The sequence below is a fragment of the Mastacembelus armatus genome, chromosome 24 (genome assembly GCF_900324485.2).
Source record: "Mastacembelus armatus chromosome 24, fMasArm1.2, whole genome shotgun sequence".
NCBI lineage: Eukaryota > Metazoa > Chordata > Actinopteri > Synbranchiformes > Mastacembelidae > Mastacembelus > Mastacembelus armatus.
In genome coordinates, this window is record NC_046656.1 from 19,983,127 (window position 1) to 20,003,332 (window position 20,206).

The 20,206-nt window shown below is 40.8% G+C and overlaps 1 protein-coding gene across 10 annotated transcripts; it reads left to right on the forward strand.

Annotated features, from left to right (window-relative positions):
- Positions 1-45: 45 nt before the first annotated feature.
- Positions 46-19,405, forward strand: LOC113137051 (triadin-like). 10 transcript variants are annotated; one of them, XM_026318377.2, is made up of 32 exons: positions 46-494; positions 3,138-3,350; positions 3,887-3,937; positions 5,127-5,252; positions 5,339-5,365; positions 6,229-6,255; positions 6,410-7,909; positions 8,201-8,332; positions 8,471-8,668; positions 8,747-8,809; positions 9,471-9,509; positions 9,705-9,746; positions 9,862-9,939; positions 10,112-10,147; positions 10,259-10,306; positions 10,422-10,475; positions 10,587-10,634; positions 10,739-11,209; positions 11,566-11,613; positions 11,709-11,747; positions 11,878-11,910; positions 12,009-12,056; positions 12,140-12,190; positions 12,293-12,340; positions 12,499-12,546; positions 12,649-12,693; positions 12,806-12,910; positions 13,010-13,045; positions 13,494-13,538; positions 13,629-13,655; positions 14,784-14,828; positions 14,926-19,405. In XM_026318377.2, exons 1-32 carry the CDS (start codon positions 476-478, stop codon positions 15,075-15,077), a joined length of 3,942 nt encoding a protein of 1,313 aa, XP_026174162.1. In that variant the 5' UTR covers positions 46-475; the 3' UTR covers positions 15,078-19,405. The 10 variants fall into 10 exon arrangements, with proteins under 10 accessions (XP_026174162.1, XP_026174168.1, XP_026174159.1 ...); XM_026318374.2 differs by having other exon boundaries at positions 47-494; positions 12,646-12,693; XM_026318376.2 differs by having other exon boundaries at positions 47-494; positions 11,569-11,613; positions 12,646-12,693.
- The last annotated feature ends 801 nt before the right edge of the window (positions 19,406-20,206 follow it).

Genomic DNA, 20,206 nt, shown 5'->3' on the forward strand with positions numbered 1-20,206 from the left:
TAAAGTTACCTTGAATCTCTCTCCCAACCTCCCTCGTTCCATCGACTGTCAGTCCCCGTGGTTGATCTAATTCTGTCAGAGCCGGGGAAGGGGGGGAGGGCAGGCTGCTGGATCTGCAACCCCAGCCCCAACCAGGCAAAGAGCAAAGACACTGACCACTTCAGCTTGGTCTCTGTCCGTCTCCCCAGCCTCTTCCACTGGGACGGAAGTCAACTCTCTGGACCACGTTTCAATCATCTGGACTCATCGAGGGACTTGGACTTCTGGAACAAGAAAGGAAAGCAAGAATGGAAAAAGAGGTTTAGCGTTACCAGTGGAGGCCATAAGGTTTGGGTTTTCCACATATCCTCAGTTATCCACATGACGCTGCTGGACTGGAACTCAACACTGGGATTAAGTTGCACAGAGGATCTACTGCAGAACTTTCTTTTCATGGCAATATAACCTGCAGGAAAGGAACAGAACTGTTGAAAGTATGACTGAAGCAGCTGAAGGTAAAGTATCACCCACCTTATTATGTAAACCAGGCCTCACATAATGTGGATATGAAGCTGTGTTTTGTTTTGCACACAGTCTCTATGAGGTTGTGCTGTCTGGCATGTTGGGGAATGTCATGATTGGAAGCGTCTAAAAATATGCTGCTATCATGTCTCTGCTATTAGTAATGCAGCTCTGAGACCCCTGTGACATCTACAGCGCATACGATCAGTCAGCATCAACGCCGTGCGTCCCGTCGCACGTAACCACATCAGCCGATACCACACTGAGGCCATTTTCACACTTGTTTTGTCTGACGACACTGAAATGAGGAGAGCAGGGTCTGCATGCTGAGAGCAGCTGTAGTTGCCATTAAAGGCTTTGACCTGATGAAGATCACAACTTAACTTAACAAGCCTACGCTGGTGTTCACAAACGTCACACGTGCAGATGGATTTGATTGATAATCCCATGTCTCTACAGTTTGTGTTCATACACGTGTGAAGGAAACACAATTTCGTGCTTTTATTTTGAAAGGTCACAGTAGGAAAAGCAACATAAATACTGTTGAGATTGAACATTATGTTTGGAATATCGCAATAAAACCTTAAAAGAAGATCAGTTTAATCCAGCTGGAGGTTCTGGTTGCATCGCAGATGGAGTTAGAGATAAATAAAGAAATGATGCTCTTTGTTTTTATTTATAGTTGTCCTTTTACCTCAGGATGTCCAGCTTTCTCCTCAGGATTACGTCAGAATTATCTTTTAATTCTACCTTCCTGCAAGATTTTAAATGGTGGTAAAAAGATCTACTCACTCCATCCTACTGTATTTTTACACTTCTCATCTGGGAGGTCTTAGACACGGACTGACTTGGACAAACTGCGGGAGTGTGGATGCCTGTAATTGTGTTAAAGACAACATGAATCACAAACTGGTCCAAACCTGGGGGCGTAAATCGGCGTCTGATTTTGTGACTGTAAAATTGAAAATCTAGTGAAAGAACTAATATTTTCCAGGTCCAGCTGTTAGTAAACTAATCAACGGATGTTTGGCTTGGAAGGTTGTGCTCAACACAGGCATCGAAGTGAAGCGAAGGATTTACAAGTTGTTATTTTAAGGGTGATTTTTTAAAAAAAGTATTAACCTGGATATTTTGTGCATAATATACTGATGTGGGAAAGGTCAAAGGGTCAGCAGGGAAGCAACAGCGTAGTTTCAGTGTTTTATTCCTGCATCAGTAAAATATTCTGTACCAGCCTGAAATAAAGAGCAGAGTGGATGTCGAGCCTCAGCACTGCCAAACCTAATAAAACCTGGAAAACCACAACACAGCACAAACCTGACCTCACTATCCCTGACTTACCAAATTCCCTGACAGTCTGGCCAGAGGTTTTTAAAATATGTGTCTCTGGACTGACTAACTCTAAACGTCCTGTGTAAGCTATTACTTTCCATTTTCTTCAAGGAACCTAATTGTTGTGGATCCACAGACTGTGGTTGTATCGGGCTGCTCCCTGTGGCAGATTTCTGGATCTGTAGCAGCTTTTTGGATCAGTTGCCGAAAGAAATATAAGTTCTGCATAAAACCTCACTGAATACCAAGAAATACAGAAATGTTTAGGGATCAACTAATTCCTAGGTCATCTATTCATTCACCACCACACACACACACATTTGTCTTCATGGTATCAGTTGATCAGACCAACAGAACCGGTTTTTCAGGGTATTTAGTCACGGTTACTGGGACCCACAGGAACCGTCCAGTGCTCCCACAGTCCTTCCACAGTAACATCTGGGAGGGTTTATATTCTGTGACTGGTGTTTTGAACAGACCTGACTTTAGAGTCAGAGTAATGAGGTTAGACAGAGGTGTGTGTGTGTGTGTGTGTGTGTGTGTGTGTGTGTGTGTGTGTGTGTTTAGAGTGCTGCTAAGCTGTCTGAGTCAGCACTAACCTACATTATCTGCCAACAGTGAGCTGAGGAGAGTCAACAGGTGCCTCGCTCTCTTCTAACACGCTCGGGCCGACATTAACAACTACACAGTAACTGACTGTACGAGACAAAACATGTTATTAAAGCACGGCCACGAGATACTACACACACGTTAGAAAATGTCAGACAGAGAGTGTGAGGATACAGTTCCAGCTGTACGCAGCTGATGTGTGAGAGTTGGATTATTTCGGTTTCTGCTCCATGGAGCCTGGTGGACAAAACATATTTTAGCATTAATGCAAAGCTCAACTAGTCTGTTTCCCCCTTCACACTGTAGAAAGAAAGAAAGAAAGAAAACATATGAATGAAAATCAACAGTGTTTTGACACAATCCCACCAAACCTTCTTACACTTCACATCTTCTTCAGGCAAAAGATCAAACATCAGTGGACAGACAGTTTTTGAGATCGTGAATATTGTAGAAGATACTAACACCAACAGCCAAAGCTACTGACAATACACCTGAACACACAAATAAAATGTTAGGGGTTAAACTCAGGGTCAGACCAGAAAACCTCAGATCCTGTTTTTGGGATTGACTCAGTAAGGAGTCTGTTGGATGAGGACAAATGAATGTAAATCACTACGGCTTCATATTGGAGATGAATGGATACTGGACTCATACTTATTGTATCTGACCATAGTTTCTAACATTTGATACCTCAGCACGGTTGGCGACCACCACCACCATGGTCATCGACACTAAGAACGGAGACGCCGGGTCGGGGTCCGTTCAAACCTCCAAGAAAACCTTCACAGACGACCTCTACTCCACGTTCAGCTCCCCGCTGGCCTGGATCTTAGTTCTGGCTCTCGTCATTACATGGTCGTGTGTTTTTGTCATCATGTTTGACGTGATGGAGTACAAGACCATTTCAGGTAAGGAGAAGGGTTGTGACCTCTCAGCTTCACATGCAGGTGTGTGTTCGCTAGAAGCAGGAGAAGAACCGCAGATTAAGAGGTTTCCATGTTCTATGTAAATAAATTACTATCATCTTTATAATTTACAATGCATCAAACTGTCCTGCTATCACATCTACTAATATTACCTGTTCACATATTTCTCTGTAGCAAAACATCTTCCTTCATGCCTCTGTCAGGTGCTAAACCATCACACACATATTCTCAATGCAAATGAACAAAATACCATCTAATGTAGTATTTTATCAAGATCAAAACATTTCTAATTCAATGTTTTTCCCATATTAATAAAAAAACATGAGAACAAATCAGTGCGTCATTAAGAGAAATATCAACTTGGTTTGTTGCTTCTGTCAGAGAGTGAATTAAAACTCATGTTTTGTTATTAAGTCAGTGTTTTAACTTTCTTCACCTCTCCTTCATCTCCTTTCTCCTCTGTTCGGTTCGTCACTTAACGTCTGTGCTTCCTGCCCCTCTGTTTCTCACCCAACCAGGTCACCCACCTCCTGGCATCAGGAAGGTTTTAAAGGATTCAGGGCATAGAGGCAAGGCACCTTACTAACTCCCAGACCAAAGCTTTTTCCAGAGTTGCTGATAAAAGTCGACTAATAACATAACGTTGGCTGCTAAGTTTAGCCATCAATGTTGGAAAGAATGACATGTACGAGCTGCTTGTCCCTGCGTTTCTGTCTGGTCCTGTTTTTAAACTCAGTGTTTACAGCAATAATCTACGATCTTATGGGTAATTTGTAGTTTCATTTGTAGTTTACTGTCTATCATTTCTTGACTTCATGTGTTTATGTCATTTATTATTTCTGTGGAAAGAAGATGACACAGGGTCAAATAGTTGAAAAGTGATTCCAGCCAGAAAAAGTTTGTCTTGAACATTTGAACTTCAGATGAGCTTGATTTGATTCACCTCAAACCTCAGCGTGCAACGTGAATATAAATCAGTCAGTGGACAAAATAAATGAAGCTGTTCTGAAATTTCAAAATACATTTTCCTGCTACATTTTTCTGCTTTTTTGTAACTCCCAGTGTTTATTTACCTGCTTTGTGTGTAGATCTGATTCTATTCAGGGCTGATTATACGTGAGATCTGCAAAACTGAGGACGGATGAGTTTAGACTACAAATGTGAAAAGGATGAGACTTGAAGTGGAATCTAATACTGAGTTTTCTTCCTTCTGAACATTTCCACAGTGAGAGTCTCTGAGCTTTCCTTTAAGGCTCAGACCTGCCCTGATTCAAAAATAAATCCTCATATGATGGATTTTACACTGGGAACACTGGTCCTCCTCCATCATGCTGTCTCAGAAAATAAAACATATTTAAGTAGTGTGAGATTGTTGAAATGAACACAGGCATCAGGCATTTACACAAAAATCCTTTAGAAAACAATATTTAGTAGAAAATTGGATTGTTTTCTTTGTTTGACTTGATGAATGAGGGTCAGTGTGATTGTTGAATGTTATTTGCACAGTGACTTGCTTCAAGTGGTTAAACTGGAAGGTGGGTTAACTAATTAATTCATTTGACACTGATCAGTTCCTCAAACCCAGAATTCAGCTTTTTGAGTCCGCTCCAGTTACCCACCACACTTTAACCTTTTCCTCTAAAGGTTACGTTTTCTGCTTCGTTTGTTTTGAGGAAACCTGAAAGTCAACACAGATAAATGAGTGACTAAACCAACAGGTGTGTTTGTGTGGATGTTTCTGTGTACCTGCTCCATCAGGAGGCCTCAGCAGGATCAGCTCAGACCCGATGAAGGCGGTGGCTGATGTCATGGAAGAATCAGCTAATTTTATCAGTGCAATAATTAAATCTGCTGCCCACCTGATCTCTCCTGAAGAAGATGATGGTACGTTCAGCTCCTCTCTGCAATGGTAGAAAAATACGTTTATAAAATACGTTTGCGTTTACTTATCTCCCTCTCCTCTTTTTTAGGAAGTAGATATGCAGTGAGAAAAAAAGGTTTGTACCAGTTTTTGATTTGATTTTCTGTTGCAATGATCATTCAGCTGCAGATGGAGAAAAATGAAAGCCTTGCTCGCTGCTTTTTGAATTTCTTATTGAAGCTGTGCTGTATTATAGATGCTAATTCATTGCAATGACCTGCACTGTACTGCAGCTTTTCCTGACATGAGTCCAGAGTCTTTTCTGTTTTGTGAAGATTGTGAACAATGTTTAATAAACCAGTAGCCAAAAACTTAGAGGAGGGATGCTGCTGTGAGATGCTTCCACCGTCATAGACACGATGATTTCTTTGTTTTAGTAAGAGCTCACAGAAAAGGGACTATAGAAAGACTCACATGGATCTAGGTGAAAACATGGCCAGATGATTCTTATCATGGTGTAGATTCAAGCTGATTTTATCTATGAACCATCTCAAAGATTCAAGATGGTTGGAGGAGGAGGAGGAGGAAGTGGAGGTGAAGATTAAGAAAGCAAAAGGTATTTTACAGTCACTATATATCTCTGGGAATGTGTAGATTAACTCCACATAGATAAAGACTGATGGGTCCTGTTCCCCACCTGTTAACAGTCGACTAATGGAGGAAACAACATGAGTCAACACACTCGACTAAAACCTCCAGCACATATTGTTTCCTATTAGTGTCTGCACTAATTCAGTCTAGTTAACTTAGATCATATGATGTTGGTTTCTCACTAACTTCTCGTGCTAACTGCTGCCACCAAGCTGTTAAACTACTAAAACTGATAATGTTGTGTATATGAATAGATTTCAATACTGTAGCATGACTGATGAAACTGAATTCATATTTTTGTGCTGTTTATGCTGATTTCCAATATGGTCCTGTCTCTTTATGTTCTAGGAGAATTTCTACCGTCACGAAGTCAAGGTCTGTACCTCCAGGGATTTATTATTTGATGCTAATCGAAGTGTTTTTTTTTTTTTTTAAGACTGCCCATAGAAATTGTAGCTCATTGTTTCATATTTATTTGTTAGAAAATACAGGATTATTATGACATAACGTACGTCTGCGTTTCTTACAGTTATAGAGATGCAAGCAAAGAAGAAAGCACCAGTAGTTGAAGGTGTGGGAGAGGAAGAGGAGGAGGGAGATGAAGTAGAGGCTGCTGGGGAAGAGGTGGAGGAGGAGTATGAAGAACTGGAGGAAGAACTAGAGGAGGAGGAGGAGGAGTTTGAGGAGGAGGAGGAGTATGAGGAGGATGAAGAGGAGGAGGAGGAGTATGAGGAGGATGAAGAGTATGAGGAGGAGGAAGAGGAGGAGGAGTATGAAGAGGAGGAAGAATATGAGGAGGAGGGAGAAGAAGTTGTGGGTGAGGAGGGGGAAGACGAACAGGAGGAGGAGTATGAAGAGGAGGAAGAAGAAGTTGTGGGTGAGGAGGAGGAGGAGGAGGAAGAGGAAGAGGAGGAGGAGGGAGAAGAAGCTGTGGGTGAGGAGGAGGAAGAAGAGGAGGAGGAGGAAGAGGAAGAGGAGGAGGAGGGAGAAGAAGCTGTGGGCGAGGAGGAGGAGGAAGAGGTGGGAGATGCTGATGAAGAAGAAGAACCTGCAGCTGCTGATGCTGAAGATGAAGATGAGGAAGTTTATCCTAAACCTCTTTCTGAGGATGAGGAGTCAGTTGAGTCTCCTGATTCTGAGTCTGACGTGCCTGTTGAAGTGGACAGTGATGAAGATGAAACTGATGAAGCTGATAAAAAGGAGCATGATGAAGATGATGACACCTCAGACGTCAGTGACTATGAACTTGTGTCCAGTGAAGAAGAAGAAGAAGAAGACAGATTAGCTGAGGACAGCGATGACATCATTGCAGAAGACACTGATGTAGACCTGGAGCTTGATCTTCCTCCAGCCCCTGCAGCTAGTGAGGATGATGAAGATGTTGATCATAAACTCGCTGAAGAGGAAGAGCTTCCTCCTATACCTGCTGCTGATGAACATCTGGAAGCAGAAGCCAAAGACACAGATGATGAAGATCTGGACCAGTCAGACGAGGACATCTCTGTTGCCTCCTCTGAGCACTTTGCAGATGATGAAGATGATGAAGAAGACAGTGACCTAAAAGATGAAGACCTTGATTTCCACCGTGATGAAGCCGAAGAAGACAAACATGTTGATGTCCCTGAAGAGGTCGTCCATGATGATGACGATGATGATGATAAAGAAGACGATGAAGAGGACATCCCTCCCCATGAAACTACAGACAGTGGAGTCTTAGGTGATGAAGATGAAGACACTTCTCTAAAAACAGATGAGTCTGTTGGAGAAACTGTCTTTAGTGATGATGACGTCTCCTACGACACAACTGGTGATGATGATGATGAAGATATTGATACCAGCTCAGTCGAGTTCACTTTAGATGAAGAAGATAAGAAAAAGATCAAGGAACAAATTGTTGACATTGATGAAGATGAAGATGTCACATCAGAGTCCTTACCCAGTGAGGAGGAGGAGGAAGAGGATGAAGATGAGGAGGATGACGACGATGATGATATTGATGAAATCTTGCTTGCAGGTATAGCAGCATCAGGTATGAATGGCAGCTTCTGATTGGCTGGAAGGTCTTCATTCAATTTGTTTAATTAAATCAAACGTGAATGTTGACGTATGTTTTGACCTCATTATTTATTAATGAGGTGTTTATTCTCTTTTGTGCCACAGACAGTAGATGAAAAAATAAAAATAAACATCAAGCAACAATAATAAAAATACTGACAGGAAGTACTGACAACAAACTGATAGAAATGTCAGTGCACTAACAGACATGGGGTTTTCACTGACATCCTCCTTAATTTGAATGATCCGTACTGTTTGTCTGCAGCTGCAACTGCAGCGGCGTTCGCTGTCCAGGAGGAGGCAGTAAAGACTGAGGCAGATGAGGATGAGGAAGAGGAGGAGATCAGCAGGCCTGATGATGAAGACAAGACTGAGGAGGCTGAAGCAGAAGGAGCTGGTGAGAATCACACATCATAGATGAAAATGAAAAAATAAACCTAACTACCTAGAAGCTTTGCTCCACATTAATAAACATGAATCTGTGCCACATGAATGTCAAATCCATATTTGGGCCGATACCTGCTTTTATCCTCAGTTACCAGTCAACCTGCTGCTCTCGGGGATGACGAGGAAGCAGGTGAGAGGCCGACGGCTGGACCCCCGAAATCCGTGGATGAACCTGAAGACAAAAAGGAGGAGTATGACGAAGAGGATGATGAGGAGAAGGCGACAGCGGATGTGATCAAACCTGTTCCTGAACCTGAGGACGAGGCGCCAAAGACCAAACCAACAGGTCAGAGGGACGAGGAGAATTACAGCCACTTTATATTTACAATCACTGAATCTTTAAGTCCATGCTCTGTCATTTCAGCGTGTCCTTGTTTGCATTCAGCTGCCGCCAAAGCGTCTGTCACCAAGGCTGCAGAGAAAAAAGGTTTGTGATGCTTCTATAAAGCCACAAACATTTCACCTGGTTAGACTCTTTTATATCTGAAGGATGGGAATGTTTGGTATCCAGGGTCTGTAGTGGAAACCAGGTTGATTTACAGGGAATCCTGTTGGATTTTGCACTAAATGAGCTAAAATAACAGTTAAACACTAAATGAACTTCATATTTAGGTCATTTATAGTTTATTACGTTCATTTATTTCATAAAACTGCTTTTTCGCACTGGAATTAAAATTGAGAGAATCAGCGTATTGCCCCCACATTTAACTTAATAGGCACATTATAGTGTAAAATTAGGTTTAGTCTGCTGGCAGAGTTGAAAATTAAATGAGTGTTATGAGACTAAATAGCACAGATTTGTTATTTGTGTCAAGATTAAATGTGATAGAGTTTTAGCTTTTGGTGCTACAGCTGCTAATCCAGCTATAAAACAAATGACCAGGTACAAAAACCAAAGCCTAAAAATCTGTTTGTAAACCTGCTGCACTTTGATTCATGGGGCAGCCTCATCTTTCTGCATGGAAATTAGGTTTAAATTTGAATAAAATACAGTCTATGATAAATGCAGCTGTGTTTCCACTAGCTAATGGGGGGTGGGGGTGTATCCCCGTTTAAAGCTCAATGTTTGGTCCTGTCTGTTTTTTCAGAAGCTCCCAGGAAGGTTTCGGCTGTGAGGAGGAGAAAAGGTACTGATGACATGATTAAACAACTTCAGTTACGACTAAATGGATTCCCTTTGAAAACACCGGATAATAAAAGTCTTTTAAAACAACCTACGTCACTAAACTAAAACTAAACACTGATCTCTCAACTTAAAGCTTATAAGAACTTTTATTAATCACAGTGAATGAAGCTCATTGTAATTTTCTTATATTTTTAAGAGCATGTATCTGTGAAGACGCATGAAAAGCCGAAGAGGAAAGGTATGCCGTAACACACCACGTTCAGAGAACCACTGCTCTTGATAATTAAACATATGTGTTCCTGCATATACTGTTACTTACTGTTGTCTAATAAATTCAATGATATGTATGTAAGTATTTCCAGTTCTACCCAGGACTGCAAGTCTGGAGTCAAAAATTAAGAGGGTCAGGAAATTTCCCACATTTCTCAGAGGTAATTAGATTTAAAATGGACACATGGTCATTTCACTGTGAATCAGTGAACATGGTGAGCGAGGGTCAGACTGTTTAAACTGTAAGAAACCTGCAGAACTATCATCAAATGGTTATAAAATACATATTCGGCGGATTAATTGATTTTTTTCTCTTTAAATTCCAATAAAAAGTCAAGAAAGAGGAGAAGACCAAGGCCATGAAAACAGGTACATGACTCTATAGCAGCAAACCAGAGCTGAGAAACAGAAAAACTACAGTGATAAAGAAGATCTGAACCATATGAACATGTTTTTACATGTGGTCATTTGCATTAACAGAGACACAGACAAAAAAACAAGAAGAGGTCCCCGAATCTGGACAAGAAGGTATTTAAAGGTTTTACCTCTATACACTGTATATCCAGTAACCTGAAGGAACATTTGTCATTTTGGATGAAACAACCAAAAAATTAAGAAGCTGAAAATTGTTCATGTGTTTCAGTTGGTCCTTGCAAACCTGCACCAGTCTACTGTCCTTCCCCAGCTGGCTGGTACGGTGAGTAGCAAACAGCAAGATGATAAATTATCACTTAAATAAATAAACATCTGATTTTATAATTTTGGATCACCTGCCTCAGAAATGTCAAATTAACCCTTTACCTTCCAGTTCATCAAATTGTGACAGACAACCCGTACCCCCCTCCGACCGTATCAGGTACCTATAGTGAGAAATATTGGGCTGATGTGTAGTTCAGTCAGTGATTTGTCTGTATTCTCTGCTGAAATATACAAACTTTTGTATAATTTCCTCATTTTTAGCACCATCTGCTCCTGTTCTGACCACCCACCCCATCCATCCCGGAGCTCCTCAGATGCAGTCTCTATTTCAACAGCCTCCTCCTGCACCGATGCATCCGTTCTATGCACAATATCAACCATATCAACCACCAGTGCAGCCAGTGATGCATTCTCAACCAGAACCAGTCCAGCCAGTCCAGCCAGTGCAGCCAGTTCAGCCAGTTCAGCCAGTTCAGCCAGTTCAGCCAGTTCAGCCAGTTCAGCCAGTTGAACAAGTCCAGCCAGTTCAACCAGTCCAGCCAGTTCAACCAGTCCAGCCAGTTCAACCAGTCCAGCCAGTTCAACCAGTCCAGCCAGTTCAACAAGTCCAGCCAGTTCAACAAGTCCAGCCAGTTCAACAAGTCCAGCCAGTTCAACCTGTGCAGCCTGTGCAGCCTGCAGCTCAACAGACTCCAGCTGCTGAAGCTCAGCCAGCTGCAGCTCCAGTTCAGGGTAAGAAGGAGTGTGGGGGTAAAACTCAGATTTAGTTTTATTTAAATGAAAGTCAGTTTATAATCAGCACCAAACGATAATGTTTATATATTTTCAAGTAAAACATTCCACACATGCAGACTGGAGCCTTTCAATCAGCTTAGTTTCTTCTGCACTAGTCTATATAAAAACCAGTGAACTGCCTTTATGTCTGAAATGTTCTCTGACAAAAAATGTGTCTTGTTCTTTGCAGCTTTTAAAAACTTTGACCAGAAAATGAAAATATTCAGAAATTGAAATATTTTGTTCTCATCTTTGGTTGTGAAGAAAAACATAACAAAACACAATATTCATGAGTCTAAACTCTTTGTTTAAAGAAGCAGAGACTGTTGAAGAAGAAGTGAAGGTTGCTCCCACTAAAAAAGGTACAAATGATTTAATAAGTCAAATTCACATAATTTGTTCTAATTTACTGCTGCTGAACAGTTTCAGAACAAAAACCTTACCTGGTTATTTTCAGCTGAAAAGAAGAAAGAAAAGGCAGCTGATTCAAAGAAAGGTAATCAAATGCTTAATTTGTGAGCTAACCTGAGCACTTAGCAGTGATGTACATCACAATGCACCATAGGAACACCTTTATTATAGGAAATTAACTCTGCATGGCCATTTCACTCCAATTATCCCCTCAGAGCCAGCGGCAGCCTCGGAGAAAGCAAAGAAAGGTTTTCGCTGCTGTACATTTGAGTTTGCTGTAAATATGCAGACAGATTCTTACACAGGCAGAACGTGAAAACCTAATTCAGCACTTTTCCAATTTTAGACGCTGCAGTTTCAAAAGTCAAAACCAAAGCAGCCGCAGCAAGAAAAGGTGAATAAACTATTAACTATGGATCTAAAGAACATACATCTAGAAAACACATAACTTATAATGGAGACTATTTGTTGTTACAGAGCCAGCTGCAAGAAAAGAGAGAACCAAAGTCCCTACAGTGACTAAGAAAGGTAAAGAACATTTTGTGTGTGTGTGTGTGTGTGTGAACATCCTGACAAACAAGACTTATGTGCAGTGAATATTGTTTCAATCTTTTCTATTTGTTTGCACAGAAACGCCTGTAAAAAAGAAATCCAAAACCGCTCCAGCTGCTAAAAAAGGTAAAACCTCAAATCCATGTTTTTAATTTGAATGACAACTAAACCCAAAGTGCCGCCCACCTTCGTATGAAAGAGCAGCCACCAGTAAGATAATCACATCTCAGTGAGAAAAGAAAATATTCAGGCCACTAATCACGACTCTTTCCTCATTATGTTAGCGCCCGCAGCCACACGACACAAGAGGAAATCAGCCTCTGAAAAGACAAGTAGCTACACTGACACTCGCTCATTTGCATAAATCCAATCGTCGTTCACGTCGGCCATGGGAAAGTTAATTGGAAACTAATTGTTTTTGCTCCTCTCAGAAGTATCACCTGTCAAGAGCCAAGTCAAGGCACCTGCAGGCAGGAAAGGTAAAACACGTATAGAGTTGAAAAATTTAAAGCTTCCAACTTGGTTTAATGAAATTTGACTCAAGTGGTAATAAAATTAATTTAAATGCAGGTTTCAATTTGTTCTAAACAGGCCCAGAACCACAGCCGCTCAGACTGAGAACGAGACTAGAAGCCGTCAGGAGGGCGAATGTAACGTCTCAGGCCAAAGAGGAGAAACCTGCCAGGTCTGAACCAGGTAACTCAGTGTTTACATTTCACTTTCTTTAATTTAGGACAGAAATAATCAGCTCTGAAACATTCAATTCATATTTATATCTCTTTCTTTTATTTTTAGCTGAGAAAAGAGCCAAACTATTGGCAGCAAAGAAAAGTACGTACTCACTTTGCTATAGTTTAACACACATTACAGACAGAGACAGTTAGCTTAGCTTAGCATAAAGAAACCTCTAAAGATCATAATCCATAATCCATTATATCTTCTTTTTGGTTAATCCATAACATCCCATCGTCCTTGTGAAGTTTTGCTCCTCGAGGCAACGAGTGAAGGTTTCAGGAGGTCAGGATTTGTCTCAGGACAAACAAATGATGGAAGGATGTTCAGACTTTACCTGCATCTTTAAAAAAAAAAAAAAAACTAATCTCGCCTCTTGGAGACGTATTTACAGATTCTGGGATTAAATGGGTGGTTTTACGCATGAGAAAGTTCTAATTACAGACATGTCAAGCTGTGTTACACTGGCAGGAAAATAACACTGTGAGAATATTAAATGTACACCACAATTAGAGAGCGTTATTTCTCTCTCTCTCTCTTGTTAAAGGCAGAACTGAGAAGTCTGAGAAGAAATCTGTGAAGGAGGTTCAAGGTATGAAATTAAAGAAAAAAATAAAAATGTACCAAATGTGTTTTACATCTGACGCTGATCAGTTTCTCTCTCTTCCCTCTGTAATTTCAGATAAAGACAAACATCCACCACAAACCCGTGAGTATGAGCATGAAACATATCTCAGTAACATCCTGTAGCCAGAATGAGCGTTAACACTGTGAATCCAGATGCTGATGGTGTTTTAGTCAAAGATGCTTCTATTCCAACATGAGCGAAACAACTTTAAAGGCTCATGGATGAGTTGAAAGAACAAACTACAATGTTATATGTCTGTTCGTATGTGTTGACTGAAACACACACACAGTGGTGCTGCTAACGGCTTCATTTGGTGACAGTAATGCTTCCCACGTTGTTTGTCGTTCATAGAGAACAGAGCTCTCCATAAAGCCTGAGGTATTCAGTTCATTCCCACCATCTTTCCACTGGTTAATTCAATATGAAGAGACGTCTGCTCTAAATGACATTAGGAACAGAAGTGATTAGGATTTAACCAGACGAGCTGATTGAGATGAGATTACAGGCCTTTTGAGCCGCCCGGAGATATTTGAGCAGATTATGAATTCTGGTGAAAATAGGAACAATAACACTGGACTGATTAAATCCATGAACCATGGCATTAACCTGCAGTGTTGGTGTTCTGTTCTTATTGAGTCATCCAGTGGAGCATCAACACCCACACTGCCCTGAGTGACTCTACACTTTCCTAATATCTCACTCCCTGTTTCATTTCTCTGTGGTTTTTTTGGATCTGGTTTGGTTTTAAAACCAGGGGTGACACACAACCAGGTGTGTGTGAAGAAACGTCACCCCACTGTGCACTCTACCACTCTACCAACCAACATCTAGAGTCCGTCCTGTAGTTTAGAAAAAACAAATTTCTCCTGATTTTTGAGTGATTCAGCATCGACTGACTGCCATTCTTTTTGTTAGCACTGAATTTTAATAGATCTTACTCCTCATGCATGTTATTTTCCGTATATAATATATAATACATAATGTATAACACATAAGGCGCATTAAGTTGATTAGGAGAAAACCTGTTTAATTTCTAGGAGCTGAAAAGAGCGAAGGAAAAAACAATGTGTCAAACCCTCTTTTGTCTTTTTCCACCCGTCCCTGCTTCCGTGCACGTAGACTCACCTTAATCTGTCACCTCTTTATTCCTCTCATGCTTGTACATGCATACATAATATCAATACCTCAGTTTTATTTCTGTTTTTACAGAGGAGCCTCAGACTGAAGACAACACTACAGAGAAGAAGAAACCAGGTAAGAGTTCCTGAAATCCAAAAATCTAGTCCAGCTGCCCTCCTATTCAAAACCATGCCAACAACCCTCTCTCCGCCTCATGCTTCTATCCAAACAGGCCACAGATACTTCCAGTGCGTTTATGTCCCTGGTAAAAACGCACAGTACCCCCTGCGACCTTTCACCCCCGCCATGTCCCCCATCATGATGTCGCCTGCACTCCGGTCGATGCTGGAGCAGCAGAGAGCAGCCAGGACGTCGGGGCAGTAGGACAAACATGACCTGTCACTTCAAATCTAATAGCACTGCACCCCCCAGTCCAGCAGGGGGCGCTGTGTGAATCTGTGGCATCCTTCAGTTCTACAGGTGGCCACGGACAGACAGATGAGAGTGGACAGAATATATTTGTCTGTAATTTATTTATGTATTTATTCTCTTTGTGGTTGAGCTGCTGGGGTTTCTCTCAGTGTCATGCTTCGCTTGTGTCTTGAATATATTGTCCCTAGTATCCAAAATTATTTATGTAAATATTCTAATCTCAGTTTAAAATACATTATATGTTTTCACATAAGGCTGAGATATAAATTCACATACTCGCATATGAAATTTTTATATTTTTTTAAGTGCAAACTAGAGTAAGATTTCTCCATTTAAAGTTTAATTCAACTCTTAAATGTTTGCTTTAATGACAATTTAGACAATATTTTGCACTGAATTGAAACATTAAGGGAAAAGTTTAAGAAATGATGAAAACAAAAGAACTAGTATTGGAGTTTAACCTCATTAAACAGCAGATTAATGATAAAGAAATGTTGGAGGGTCAAACCCCAGGAGCTCCCACAGCTGATCCCAGCAGCCTCCTTGTCTCTGACTGTAAACATCCATCGGTCTCATTAGCGTGTACCTGCACAATGACACTGGCAAGAAATGTTCCTAAACCTGCTATTAGACTCCTGATGGCATGAAACCATTTATCTCACACACACTGAATCAAATTAGCTTCAGTTTTTTAAAATAAACACATTGACATGTTAGATTGTAATACACAATATCTGTGTAGTAAATGTCGTTCCCTCTCTTGTACAAATATTAGACATTTTAAAGGTTCGTGTGCACCATCCTTAACTGTATGTCTCCAGTCTTATGTCAGACAGTAACTGACTACAAATGGCTTATACAGATATATATAATATACAGATAATAGTCCAGGAGGCACCGAAAAGATTCATATAACTTTATCAATATGAAAACTTAATGTAGCGTAGACCTATCACACACAGAAAAGCTGCCAAAAATGACAACAAAGCTGGATTCATCCACTAATAAATGTTGGGCAGAGGCTAAATAATTAAATATTTTAGCAAATATATTAAATGTCAGGTGTAAATATAGTGCAGGTTATGAAGCGGCGTCTCACAGATGCACTGGGACAACGTTTGGTTCCAGTTTTATTGATCTAAGGATTTTAATATCAGTAACTCCAGTGGAGACATAAACACACTGACATTTAAAGAGTAAGTTTATCATCTGATGCTGCTTTAATAACTTTAAGAAGCTGATGATTACGTTGAACTCCAGAGGCCTCGGCAAATAAGTAGCTTCGTATTTTTACATTTTAAATGAAAAACTCAGGTGCAGGTCATGCAGGTCATATAACTGTTCAATCTAACACCTAACCTCAGAACTAGGACTAATTTAGACGGAAATATCTGTTCGTCATGAGACAGGGAGGCTTTGGTGCGACCCAGTCATGAGACGCTGTGACGTCTGCTGCACTGGGTGGATTTACTTCTTACGCCTCACACATCGTCACATGTTCAGTCACCTCAGTCTGAGCGACGAGCGACGTTGTTGTTGCTCCAAAAACTGTCGAGTGTTGTTGTCTTACTGAGCGAGAACCTGACACAAATAAAAACCCAAAGGGGTTTTCATACCGGGCTTAGACCCACAATAACATAACAGTCCACTCGCACTTACTATTTTCACGTCACATAAAACACCACTGGTGCTGCCACAGTCTGCAGTTTGAGATTACTCACACGCTTATTTATTTATAAAAGTAATGAAACTTTAATGACGTTCGGAGGCAGAAACACCTGTCAGCCAATGAGAGGCGAGTATTTTTCATGGCCACGACCTTAATGTGGGGCCCAGGGCTTCCTGAGCTTTACTCTACAGACACACTTTCTCCAACCGATCTGGGTTGTCCTGAAAAAGTCTTAAGGTGTGTGCACAACAAAAACAACTGCATACAAAGTTAATGGAAAGACATGGATATACTTAAAAAGAGAGTTTGCTAGAAGCAGGAAAAAAATAAAAGTTATTGTTAAAGTCTGATGTTGGGTCTCTGCTGTCACAGACCCACACACAACAGACGACAGAAGGTGAAAAGGTTAACTAGTTGTTAATCGTTAGCGTACGAAACATGTAAATGACTGAGTTATTATTTTGAGTGTGAAGATTGAACCTGAGGCTTGATGTAAATCTCTGGTTTAGTAAATCCACCTGTGAACAAAGGTCAAGTTAACCCTGAGCTTTGTCGCCCTGCAGGGTTTAGGTCAACAGGCCTGAGCGATGGAAGCTTGAGGCGCTTTAATGGTTTCTTAATGGGATCTGACAGTTTATAGCAACAACACACTGAGTGCATGTGGTTGTTGGAGTGGTCTTTAAAATGAGGCGTTTACTTCAGGTGCAAAGCAAACGGCTCGTGGACGGTTGTTTTTAGATACAGCAGTGGTTCGGCTGTGGCTCTGTGTTCCCTGAAGACGTCTCATACTGACAGACAGTTTTTACTTTTTTCACTATTAATAATTTATTGTGACTTAAAGCAGGATAAGGAATAAAACACTGTATTTAACCATGACTACATATTTTCCATATGTGTTTGGACGACGCTTTTAAGGACAAGTGATCTCCTCTTTCTGCATGTTGGTGGCATAATGCAGTAATTCTGTTCGCTCGCAGCAGAGAATCTACTTGTTATTCCTGTGTTTCACTTCGATGTCTTCCTGCTGTACGTTTGTCTGAGACCAGACTTTCTTGAGCTGCGTCTTCTAGGCAGAATTTTAATTTTCTGGACTGAATTTCCTGTAGACAGTTTTGATTTTTATTCCTATAATTTAAGACTTAACCAGAATTATAATGTAGATTTAGGTTCTAAAACACGACTTTGACCAACTGAACCACTTATTAAGGCTCCCTGTACAGTTTTTGACCACTAGTGGTGCCGTTTTTCAGGAACTGGTCTCTGAAAAGCACATGTATCTGTGAGCATGGGGGAAACATGATTCCTATATTAACTGCAGAGAGCGATGATGATCAAACCGATATATCTTAGCAAGCTCGACTTGTATTAATCTCGGCAGCTGGCCATGTCTATCACATGAAAGATATAAGAACAGCTGCATGTTTCACCTGGATTTGCACCTGTAGAGCAAACAAATGGAAAAGTGCGTATCTTGTTTCTTAATCCACACACAAACCAAAGTGTAAAAATGTGCTGAAACACATTTTAGTGATTCGCACAGTGTCAAGACATCAGGAAGTTACTGCTCCATTAAACACACAAGATACAACCTGCTATTTCCTGGGCTTTAGAGGTGCAGGTGGGTCGACTTCGTTTCATTCTTGGACAGAGCCAGGCTAATTGTTTCCCATGCTAAGCTAGGCTAACTGTCTCCTATTGAACAGACATGATGACACGACCAAAGGTTGTCTACATTTACTTCAACATGAGCCGACAGGACAAGATGGAACATTATTCAGAGGCCTGTCCTGTTGGGCCTGTTAAATATCATGTAAACAGACTGAAAAGTCTAATTTGATCATTCAGACTGAGTTCAAAGCATGAAGGTTTGCAGTGAAAAGTAGTGGCAATGTAAATCCTGCAGTAAATGGGTGGTTGTGCTTCGTATCCCACAGTACATGGGTCTTGTTTGATGAGACTGGCTGATGATGATTTATTGTTTTTGTTAACACCTGGTACAGAGAACAAACCAGGTTTATGCCACGTGTGAACCCCAGCGGATTAAATGTCCTTCCTGCTGCAGCAGCTGCAGGCCCAGATGTTTACTTATTGAACCGCGCCATGTTATGGCAGGACAGTTTTGGTGAATGAAATCTATTAGTTTGACAATGTTTGGAGAATTAAAGCGAGTGATGAGTGAATTGTATTTGTTTTCTAATGTAACATGCATGATGAACACATTTGACTCCTCAGTGTCAAATACACATGAACCAGCAGTGAGTCAGATGCTGTATAAAGTCTGTAGATAATAGTTTGTTTTATTCGTTGCTCTGGGGAACGTTCACCTCACGCTGAAAGACACAAACTCATTCACTGGTTTGATCAGAAAATTCACTGTTTTAAGAGAAAACTCTGTGTTTTGATATCAGACTGCAACTTCAGCCATTACTACAACTATGTTTCATGTATTATAATGCAGAGAGGTTTAGCGTCATGCCATAATGAGGCAGGCGGCCAGTAAAATGTCCTAAGAGACATTTCAGGCTGCTAATATGACAGAACCTCCTGTCGAATATGTGGAATCACCAAAATGCAGTTTTTGTGTCATAATTACAATAAATATTTGCAGATATTTGTGACGTCACTACTGTGTGTTTCTTTACATTTTTACAAATAGCTCATGGGGAAATATTATTGTTAGGAAAATACAGTAACAATAAAAACAACAGATGAAGAATCAAAATGCGTTAAACACATTGCAAAACTTTATGTCTCTTACTTTGAAATGGCAAAAACAGCACAAGATTTTATTTTTCATCAACATAATGTTGGAATATTTGTTATAGCTGCATTTTTGCCATTTAAAGGGACACAAACATTTCACTCCGCTGTATGAGAACAAGTCTACATGCACGTTATTCTGTGAAAAACACACTCAAGCACCAACTTTAGTGAAGACACAAACTTTCTTCACGTAATTACACGTCACATGTCTTAAGGTTGTCTTTGCCTCCTGCTTCCTACCTTAGTGAAGATGGCTGATTTCCTGCAGATGCATTTGCCAAAGGGGGGGTATGTGGATCCCAAACTGGGTGGAACCAGGTCCAGAGACACAAGATCCAGGATCCAGGACCCAAAAATAAAACAGGGAACAGGGAGGAGTCATAAACATGCCACCAAAGGACTTGCAGGAAGGACCCACAGTGATCTAGAAGGGTACAAGTCTACCTGTCTGGGATTATAAGGAAACTAAACACAGGTGTGTTAGTGGGTGGGGAAGGTCATGTGACTGGGTTTGGGGGAAAGTGTGGGGACATCTAGTGGCTTGGAGGAGAATGACAGTTCAGGAAATCTCCATTTGCATGCAAGTGCAACAAAAACAAGAGAAACACCAGCAGTGAGAAAATCTACATGTGTTCATATTTATTTCGCT